Genomic DNA, 10,810 nt, shown 5'->3' with positions numbered 1-10,810 from the left:
CTCTTTCCCATGCGCATCTGTACTGGGGTGTACCTTTCTTGTATCAGAACCTCTACCACTGTCTGCCGATTGTCTCATCTACAAGTGCTCAAGTTCTCCGTAATTAATGAGTATTTATCAATGGTATTTTCACCTGCTAATTACTCATTGCCCTCAGGGATGTTCATATCATAGATCTTTTATCTAACTTAAGTGTTTATATGTTGTCTGGCCACCTACCTCCATGCTGTGTGTGCCCTGTGACAACGCAAGAGTTTTATCCTGTCTCTTTAGCCAAAAAAAAAAAGTAGCTTTTTGACTGGAGTAAAACATCCTGTCTAATATCATTAAGGAAGAGATATTAAGGCATTAGAGTGTGGTGGTTAGAAGCATGGGCCCTGGGTCTGGACTGGCTATGCTTGAATCCTGGCTCTACCACTTACTAGCTGTGTGACCTTGGCAAGTTGCGTGACCTCTCTGTGCCTGAGTTTCATCATCTTTAGACTGGGGTCATAATGGTACCTAATTTATTGTGTTTTATGAGGATTAAATTAGCTAATACTTCCGGCCACTTAAAAGAGTGGATGGCATACATTGAGTGATATATAAGAATTTGTTAGATTGCCCCCGGGCCACAACATATCAGAGGTGTTCTTGATAACTGTTTCATGCTCACGATACCACACACGTAAAAATCATTGAAGCTTTCATGACAGAGTTCCCATACTCTTCATTTTCTATCTGGACTTAGCTGTGAACGTTTAGTTTTCTTACCACAGAGGATTTGTAGAAGATATAGGGGCATGTGGTCCTGCAAGAAATTTATACCTCCTATGCCAAACCCAAACTGAATCCTTCTTTATGGGTAACCAAGAAAAATGTACCAGAGTGGACCTAGGATGGAGACACTAGGTCTTCTCCTGAACATGGCGTTTAGTCCTTTGCTTGCCTTTGGTCCTTTGTTTTGAACTATCAGTCCAAAAAAGCTTTTCCTCCTAAATTCTCTTCATTCCTGCCTCTAGTGATGTGTTCCGATCTAAGAACTTCCTTCCACACTTTGGAAAGATGCTGGAGAATATTTTCATGCCAGTGTTTGAGGCCACCATCAACCCCCAGGCTCACCCAGAGCTCAGTGTCTTCCTCAAGCATGTAAGCATAGCCCTGAAGGCCTTCCTACAGCTGCACATGAACCAGCCCCGCCTACCTAACCATGATTAATTCTTGATGCTTAATTATCTCTGACATTTGGTCCTTGCCTTTGGAAGCTGAAAGTCTGTCTGAGGGCCGGGACCCTGCCTTCCGACTGAACCCGTTACGTGGCTCACTCTTCCTGACAGATTACTGGCTTCGACAGTGTGGATGATGAATCCAAACACAGTGGCCACATGTTCTCCTCCAAGAGCCCTAAGCCCCAGGAGTGGGCCATGGAAAAGAATCCATCTTACACTTACTATGCCTACTATATGTATGCAAACATCATGGTGCTCAACAGCCTGAGAAAGTAAGTAGATGAGAACTGGAGCTAGAAGGAGAATCTATTTAACACACCTCTTTCCACATACATTGGCACCCTAGGTGGTCGAGGGCCTACGCTGCTGGGATGCTGCCAGCTGGCCCAGAGCAGAAATTTCTTTCCCTTGTCTTTTTCTTCGGTTTCTTTATTTATTTAGGGGCAGGAATGGACAGTTTGGAGCCTTCAGTAACTTTCACAGTTCCTTTTCTTTGGAAGTTTAGGAATTTACACTAATCACTGTGCAATTTACTATAAAATTCCATACATTTTACCCTTCTTGATATATCTGGGTAAGGAATAAATAGAGGACTATCATAATGGGGTTTTCTGGAAATGTTTCCCCACTAAAGTGTGAGTAGGAGAAACAACGACATGGTGATATTGGTAAACTTTGGGTGGAAACTGAAGATGTTTCTGCTCAGGTAATCAAAACTTTCCTCCATACCCTCATATCCTATGTTGTCTCTTTTTTCAAAAAGCCTGTGTTTGGGAAGAATTAAGATTATGATTTGGAATTGTCAGTTTTGCTGAATACTTTGGATACCCCACTCCCTTGCAGAGTGTTCTGGTGTTTCCTACCAGATTTTCTTATAAATCACTCTATGCCCAGCATTGTTGCCAGGTCCCAGTCAGTCACCTGTGATTGCTATAGTAGCTCCGTCTCCCTAGGGAACGAGGCATGAATACGTTTCTGTTCCGACCTCACTGTGGGGAAGCTGGAGCTCTCACCCATCTCATGACAGCATTCATGACAGCAGATAATATCTCTCATGGCCTGAATTTAAAAAAGGTGAGTTGGAAGCTCTCTTCTCAATATCAACTTTTATACTGGAGCTAGAGGAACAGCATTTTTTTCCCTTATCATTCTGTCACAAGTCATTATCAACACTGGAATCAAATTAAAGTAGAGCAAAAAAAGATTTTTGAGATTATTTAGTGCATCTCATTTTACAGAGGTCCGAAGTAAAGGAACTTACTTGCTCAAGATTACCTGGATAGTTGGTGGCAGGGAGGAGTTAATGCAGATCGCCTGACTTGCATTTTAGAACTCTGACAAGGGATAAATCAGAGGCAGCTTGGCTTACCTGAAACTGGTTTTCACCAGATTTCATGTTATAGCATGTTTTAAAATGCCTCTGGTGTGAGTCAGAACTTTCTTGTAGAAAAAAAAAATGTTTCAAGGTGAAGTCTTTTGCCTAAGATGGGCCATCTAACTTAGACAATTAAAACACAAACAACTGAGTTTGACTCAATGCTTCTGAAAATTGATCCCCAATAAATTTCTTCTAAATAGTATTTACATTTAAAAACTATTATTCTTCTTTACAAGGGGATTTAAAGAATAGGTGATAATTTTGTTGAAAGGTAAAACTTGAGGTAACCAGGAGGTTTTAACTTTTCTAGTTTGTATCCCTTTTTCAACATTAAAAAATTTTTTTTTCATTCTTCCTTTACAGAGTCCTGTGTTACAGTATTTGTTTTTCTTAGCCCAGATTCCCATTGCTATGTCGCCATTAAGTAACAACAGCTTATTTCTAGAATATGCCAAAAATCCGTTTTTAGATTTCCTCCAGAAAGGGCTAATGATCTCACTGTCTACAGATGACCCGATGCAATTCCACTTCACCAAGGTACACATATGGAATTTTGAGCAATACAAGTATATTTTTGCTGAAATGTTGTTTACCACCCAGAATTTTAAAGTCAAATCAAGATATTTCATTATTATTTTTGTGAAGGATGTGGGTTATTTCTTTTAATGCCTTCCTTTTTCTTCCTTTCTCCTTCTTCTTTTTTTTCTTTTTTTTTGGCCTCATTTAAATAAATAACCCAAGGAGCCCCTAATGGAAGAATATGCCATTGCTGCACAAGTCTTCAAGCTGAGTACCTGTGATATGTGTGAAGTGGCAAGAAACAGTGTTCTGCAAAGTGGAATTTCTCATGAGGTAGACCTGCCCTTGACTGGCTGTCCTTCTGAGTTTAGAATTTGGCAACTTGAATATTGAAAAATTAGTTGGGGAAACATGTTGAAAAATTATTTCACAAATCATGTGCAATTACTATGGACAGGAACTAGAAAAAATTATTCTGTCTCTCTGGCCATGCTTTTTGGGCAAGGGAAATAAAATATAATTGATTTCTCAGCAGACCGTGCACATTGAGGTACTGGACGAGTGCTTTTAATGGTTTATTGTTTTCCCCTTGCCCGTGGCTAACATAAGGAAGGAATCTTTGTGGAGGATGTAATTATTGTCTATATCAGGGTAAAAAGAGACAACAATCATTCTGTTTCCTTTTCTCTTATAGGAGAAAGCAAAGTTTCTGGGCGACAATTACCTTGAAGAAGGTCCTACTGGAAATGATATTCGAAAGACAAATGTGGCCCAAATCCGCATGGCCTATCGCTACGAAACCTGGTGTTATGAACTTAATTTAATTGCTGAAGGCATTAAATCAGGAGAATAAAACAAACAAACTAAATAATAATATGGGTGAGATTTTCATTGTAGAGTGTGAATAACAATAGTTACCAGTTATTGAATCCCTACTACAAGCCAAAGATTGTATTAGATATTGTTCCATTGACATTAGTTCATTTAATGTTTTGCACAACTTTATAGGTATTATTACCTCCATTTTGGGGAAGATGAGTAAACTGAGGTTGGTGAAGTTAATAACCTGCACAATTGTACAACACAGGAAATATAGCCAATTTTTTATAATAACTGTAAATGGAATATAACCTTTAAAAATTATGAATCACTCCGCTGTACACCTACCTGTAACATATAGTAGTGTACATCAACTATACCTTAATTAAAAAAAGAAATGACCTTTGATTAAAAAAAAATCAGTTGCACAAGGATGCACCTAGTGAGAGGTAGCAATGGGGACCTGGGTTTTTCTGACTCTTGAGTGTCCATGACTTCCAGGCAAAACGGTTATTAAGGCAGGGCAAAAATACAAGCAAATGATGGGACTTCCCTTGTGGTCCAGTGGTTAAGACTCTGCACTCCCAATGCAGGGGGCCCAGGTGCAATCCTTGGTCAAGGAACTAGATCCTGCATGCCGCAACTAAAATATCCTGTTTGCTGCAACTAAGACCCAGCACAGCCAAATAAATAAATAAATATTTAAAACAAAAACAAAAACAAGCAAATGATTTGATATAGGGAGAATGTAGGCTTTTGGTTTATAGAATGAAACTTGCTATAGGCACTTAGACTTCTGAAAAGTCCTTTTGACAGGATACATCTGAAGGGTGGCTTTCTTAGACAAAAACAGAACAGGTGTACCCCAAGATAGAAAATCTGTAATTATGAGTTATTATACTTATGGAGAATTTATCTTATGAAAGGATTCTTAGTTTTAAGGATATAATTGACAATAAAGTTATAGTCAGCTGTAGTGGTACGTTTTAAATGATTTCACTTACCAAAATAAGATACACGTGTAACTTTTTAGAAACATTCCTGTTACTCAAGGTCAGGTGGAATTCAATCCAATCAGCCAGACCATACTTCTATACATATACAGTTGTGTTGCCATCTAGTGGTTGGGCTGATACTTCATTCCACTTATTCAATAAACAATTACTGATCAAACATCTAAAGTACCAGGTACTATTCTAGGCAGGAAAGATATAAAGAATAAGATTTCACTTCTACTCTCAAGTTATTCACAGCAAGAAGTTATAGCATGAGTGGATATAAATGTGAAAAAGAGCATTTTGTGAAACAGCTCAGAAAGTAATGACGTTTCAAATGGAAAAAAAAATTAAAAGCAATTTCCTGCATGCTTCCACATTCTATACAGGTAGCCATAAGCATAGGCGTGATCCCAACAGCATGTTTGTACTAGCCCTGGTGTTAGAATGCTCTCCCTGGTTTCTGAAGTTGAAGTTCTGTTTGCTGAGTATTTGTAAGTCCCTTGGAAAACCTGATTTTATTTTACCTTGGCCTCTTTGTCATCAAAATAATATAAGTTGCCAAATTAAACTTTCTATTCTCAGATTTTAAAAGGCATGAACTACCATTATGTATATCTCCATCTTACCCATGAGAGGGCAGTAGAATACATACATGTTAATTCATTTATTACATCCATGCAGATTTGGTTTCCAATTTGGTACTTGGAATTCGATCTGCTCATTTTGTCATATAATCTCCTGGAATTCAAAGTTTGAACTTTGAAATAAATTTGAAATTCCAAAGCCACACTATTCTAGCCCCAAATTTTATCTTAAACAATCGTTTGGGAAGTTTTCTAAATACATAAGGGTTTTTTTGGTGGTGAGCGGGAGGAGTCCATAAAGATCAGTGTTCAAAATTTACTACAAATTTATTTCCTCATTGAGACATGATTAAAAATATGCCTTGTCAAAAAAAATATGTCTTGTCATTCCTCTTCTCCCCCCATCATAGAAGAGACTTCCTGTTTCATTGTCCACGGCTCATGGTTTCACAGTGGTTTGGGATATGCAGCTGTTATTGCTTTGGCTACGTTGGCTTGTGACAGTCATCTGTGATGTGTAACCAGACACTGCTCTTTATGGTCGTCTTCTATTTTGGTACCTCTATGCGAACAGATATGGGAAGAGTTTGATCACCAAATCCAAGAGGTTCTGGTGGGGGTGGGGTGAGGTAGGGTGGAGTCGGGCAGGCAGAGGCAGGGTGGGGTGGTTAGCAAGTGCCTGGGAAACAGGCTCAAATCATCCTTGACTCGCAGCCTTAGTGAAACTGGGCTGCTGCTCGCAGTAGGCACTGCGCCATGCACATACCTGAGTATGAGTGTGTTGCAGGCGTAGCGCTTAAGCATGTGTGTCACAACAGGGCGTGGGAGCCGACCTCAGGCACTGGGAGTATCAAAGGCACCCTTGCTCTGGGATTTCAAGCCTCAGGTGTCCGGAGCGTCATTTGCATCTGTGTATGTTTCAAGTAGGCGCTGTACTGCAATTGCCGGAGAAATGTTTGTTTCCTCCTTGAGCTCAGCCCGAGAAATGGTGCTGCTCTTTCACTGGAGACACCAGGCCTACTGAGCCCGGTGGCAGGAGACAATTCTATGGTTTCTTTGAGTGAGGTGCCATTTGGATTCCTTGATTAGGCTTTCTCTCGCGGGTGGTTGTGAGGAGTCAACCTTCGTGTAAAGTTCTGGTCCTTCGCCGTGGGGCCTGTCGGACGGCAGGCACGGCGACGGCGAAGGAGCTTTGGCTAGAGGCCCTCGGCTGGACGACAGTGGCGCCGGTAGCCTGCCTGCTGGGGCCGCACCCTTTCGGCGCCCAAGGTCCTGGGCAAGATTCTGGCCCCTACGCCGAACTCCAGAGGGGGCGGTTCCCCTCTGGACGGTCCCCTGGCGGTGCCGGGGGCGGGCCCGACCTGAGGGGTGGGAACAGGAACCAATTAGAACAGGACTTTGCTGGGGCGGGGCCTGCGGCCGGGCCTGTGGGGGCGGGACGGAGCCCACCCAGAGTGGGAGCGAGCCGACTGGGTGCTTCTGCGCGGAGGACGAGAGCCTCGGAGCCCAGCCGCGGAGGCGGTATCGAGGACGAGAGCAAGTAGGGGTAGGGAGACCCGGGCGGGGTGTGAGGCAGGGGCTTCGGACCCTCGCGGCGGAGGGTGTCGCACGCCGGGTGTCGGGAGCGGGGCCACGGTGCGTCGGGCGCCGTCCGGCCGCAGCGCGGGAGCGGGCTGGCGGAGGTGTCGGCGCCGGCCACGCTCTCTCGCCACCTCCCCGGCCTGGAGGGACGCCCGAGCGTGCAGCCCGGCGCCCAGCGGACGCCGCGCGTTGGGCGCCCGCTCGTCGGCCTCGGAGGTTGTGGCGGAGCCTGGCTGAGGGTCTTCTCGCCGCTCCCCTCGGGGCGCGGGGACCGTCGTCCAGGTGGCTCTAGGGGACGCTCGACAGTCCTGAGGTAGAGGCAGGGAGCGGCCCGCATCCAGGAAGAAACGCGGGGCTCTCTCCAGGATTAGCCGCGGCGCTTGAACGTCGACAGGCTGAGACGACGGACTTTACATTTTTGTTTTTTTGTGCTTTGATTCTTAACAGAATCTGACGAGCACAGTAGTGAAAGTTGTCAAGTAGGATTTTGATTTAAAAATCTGGCATTGGAACATCTAAGAGCTTCTAATTAGTGTGGCAGAAGATGATCAGAATATGAGTCAGGGGCTGGAGCCTCGGCCAGGACCCACATACCAGATGTGATGCCTCGGTCAGGTCGACTTTTCTGGGCCTACTTTTCCTTAGCTGTAAAATCGAGATGCTCATGCATGCCTGGGGGTATTCTGAGGGTCAAATGAGATATGTGAGAGTATTCTATAAGTGTTAGGTATTGCATATTCTGTAAAACAGCTACTAAGTGCCAGGCACATAGTAGGCACGTTGTAAACCTTTACCCTAAAGCTAGTGATTCACCTACAGTGTTTTAGATCAAGTCCTACATCTTCGTATTCTGTGTAAATAAATTGCTTAAGCTCATTTCCCACAAATCACCATTGTTGGAAGTGTGGTCCATTTTTAACTGATTAATGAATTTTTCTAGAATAGCATATATTATCGATACACTATTACTGATCGTTTACCAAGAAGTTTGGTAGCAATCAATCTATGTCTTTGCTTTAGGTAAATAGTTGTAGTTTAAGTTACCTGGTAAAGTAAGCTGGGAGTATTGTTTCAAATCAGACTTGTATTTGCTTTTGTAAGATTTAAGTCCTCCAAAACAAAATTAATATATAGCCGCATTTTGGGGATACAGCCTTTATTATAGACATGTGCATTATTTTCTGTGGGGGTGTGTGTGAGGTGTTGTGGTGCGAGAGCAGAAATGAAAAAAGAGTGGTAGTTTGCAACCAGCAGACTTTGACTAGGGATACTTATAGGCGTGTTCTGAAGTCGGTTCCCAGGCAGAAACCAGGAAATGTAGTAATTGTGTCTCTTGGCTTTTCATTAGTTTTTTTGTGTTGAGTGTGGCAATAGAGTTTTAAAATAATGCAAATATAAAGGAAGAATGTTAATTTTTCTGATGCGACAATAAGCACTTTTCTAAAGCTGAAAATTACGTTTTAAATGATCTGTAGTAAGTCGTACATTATAGACAAGAATTTTAGACCACTGGATACCAAGATCAAATTAAATGGAGGAGTAGAGAGAAAGTTTCTAGTGAATGTAATTTTTGTGTTGCTTTAACAGTTTTACATGTTTCAACAGCTCAGTGCAAGATGGATGCTTTGAAACACCAGTTTCAAACATGTACTCCACATATAAATTTTGCTGTGATTTATAATTTGTTGATCTTGGAGGACTGAAGCCTTATATTCACGTTATTTATTGAGCACCTAATACAGTCCAAGGCACAGTTTTAACACTTATATTATATTCATGTATGGGCAGGATATAATTCCTTCCATCTAGGAGATTACACTTTACCGAGTGGGCTAACATAAGCTGTTTTTAAAACTGATGTTAACAATAACATCAACCAGCATTTATTGGGACCTTCTTTGGGCCAGGCAGTGCTCTAAATTTTTTACATGCATTATCTTATTTAATCCTTACAACAGCATCTTGAGGGGTGTTATTATTATGACCTCCTCATTGAGAAACAAAAAGGTTGAATAACTTTCCCATATCAAACAGCCTAGGTGCCAGAGCTAGGTAGGACTCAAACCAGACAGTTGGGCTCCAGAAATCCTGATCTTAACCTCTTCATTATATTGAGTGTAAAATTCTGTGAGTGAGATACAAATGAAATCCAACAAGCATTTAAAAGAAAGTTCTGTAAAGGACTTCTTCAAAAAGAAGGAAAGAAAGAGAGAGAGAAAGAAACTGGTATTGCAAGGAGTAGATGAAGGCATATCCAAGCTACAATTTAATTATACTTTATATATAGGAGAATTTTTTTTTCCTGGTGAATGATGTGGGATTCTTTTCGTTTCTAAGCCCAGTCACTCAGTTACTACAATTATGGCATTATCTTAATACTATAAGAGGTGATTATTTTTTAATAAGAAGTTTAAAATGTTTGTTCTCAGACCATAAGTTAAAGTTAGATTCAAGAAAAGAAAATGTTTCTCTGCCTTCAAGATGCTTATAACTAGACATGTAAATAAGTCCCTACAATTTCAGTGTGATAAGAGTTATAGCAGAGATATAGTTATAGAGTTAATGGGACCATTGATGAGGGAAGATAATTCTGTATATGGTAGGGAGGAGGATTAGTGAGAAGATACCATATTTGAATTTGGCTTTAAAGGATGAATAGGTGTTTGCTGAGTTGGGGAAGGGAACAGAAGATATGGATGAAAACCAGGAATATTATGTGAAAGTATATGGTATGTTTGAGGAATGTGTTGTAGTCCACATTGTCACTAAAAGTCAGAGTGTATAGAGATGAGGGGTTGGGCTAAAGAAGGTGGTGCCTGGAAATAAGCTGAAAAAAATAAAATTGCAGAGCTTGGTTGCCAGTCACGTTAGGATCACTGAAATTTCTAGAAATAAGGTAAGTGTGGGATTTCAGTGCCTATCATTTGAAATAATGAAGATTTGCCCAGTTTGGCATAATCTTTCACTTTAGAATATGGGGTTAAAGGTAGTTTTAATACTTTGAAGTACAGGATATACTATAAAACAACATACAGATTTATGCAAGTAAAAAGTTATGACTCAGAGAAAGAGAAAAAAGAAGTCAGCGGTGCCATTTGGTGAAGAACCTGTTTATCATGCTGAGGACTTTGGACTTGATTCTAAAGACAGTGGAGAGCCAGCAAGGACTTTAAGTAATTAGGAAAGATAACATGGTGGTGGTATGGTATAGCAGCTGGATTGGATGGAGAGGCAAAAGGTAGAGAGATAAGTTAGAAGGCTGTTGCTATTGAAATAGCCCAGATAAGAGTGGATAAGGGCCTGGAGTAGGAAAATAGTAATAGAGATGAAGAGAGGACAGATGGTATTACAAGGCTTAAAAAGTGATTGGCTTTGAAGGTGAACAGAAAAGTAAAAACTTAGTTTCTCAGCTTCGGAAACTGTGGATAGAGGAACTTGATTTAATTTTTAATGTGAGGGGAAGATAATTGTTTCAGTTTTGAACATGGTGAGTTGGAAGTGTCTATGGAGCATTCAGATAGAGGTGTCAAGAGAGGATCCAGAGCCCAGAAGAGAGGCTGAGATTGGGGATTCAGATTTCGGAGTTAGCCAGTAAGTGGAAATTGAAGCCATAAGAGCAGATGAAATTGTTTGGGGAGAAGACAAGGAATTAGACGAGAAGAGGGCCAAGGATAAATTATTTGCTTTGTATGAATAGAAGGGATTCATTTATACTAATTTTCT

General features: G+C 41.3%; 1 protein-coding gene across 2 annotated transcripts in view; it reads left to right on the top strand.

The window, feature by feature from the left end:
• Positions 1 to 3,979, top strand: part of AMPD1 (adenosine monophosphate deaminase 1) — a 20,533-nt gene extending 16,554 nt beyond the window's left edge. Inside the window, exons 11-16 of one of the 2 annotated variants that reach the window (XM_007462484.1) lie at positions 1,002 to 1,128; positions 1,317 to 1,480; positions 2,162 to 2,282; positions 2,950 to 3,123; positions 3,328 to 3,438; positions 3,800 to 3,979. In XM_007462484.1, coding sequence (XP_007462546.1) covers positions 1,002 to 1,128; positions 1,317 to 1,480; positions 2,162 to 2,282; positions 2,950 to 3,123; positions 3,328 to 3,438; positions 3,800 to 3,958 — 856 coding nt within the window. In that variant the 3' untranslated portion in view covers positions 3,959 to 3,979. The remainder of the gene's footprint in view (positions 1 to 1,001; positions 1,129 to 1,316; positions 1,481 to 2,161; positions 2,283 to 2,949; positions 3,124 to 3,327; positions 3,439 to 3,799) is intronic. The other variant, XM_007462485.1, reaches the window with a different exon arrangement.
• Positions 3,980 to 10,810: the final 6,831 nt, after the last annotated feature.

Source organism: Lipotes vexillifer, unplaced genomic scaffold, assembly GCF_000442215.2.
Source record: "Lipotes vexillifer unplaced genomic scaffold, Lipotes_vexillifer_v1.1 scaffold1029, whole genome shotgun sequence".
Lineage (NCBI taxonomy): Eukaryota > Metazoa > Chordata > Mammalia > Artiodactyla > Lipotidae > Lipotes > Lipotes vexillifer.
The sequence above is the reverse complement of the archived record's forward strand: the minus strand, read 5'-3'. Positions and strand labels throughout refer to the sequence as shown.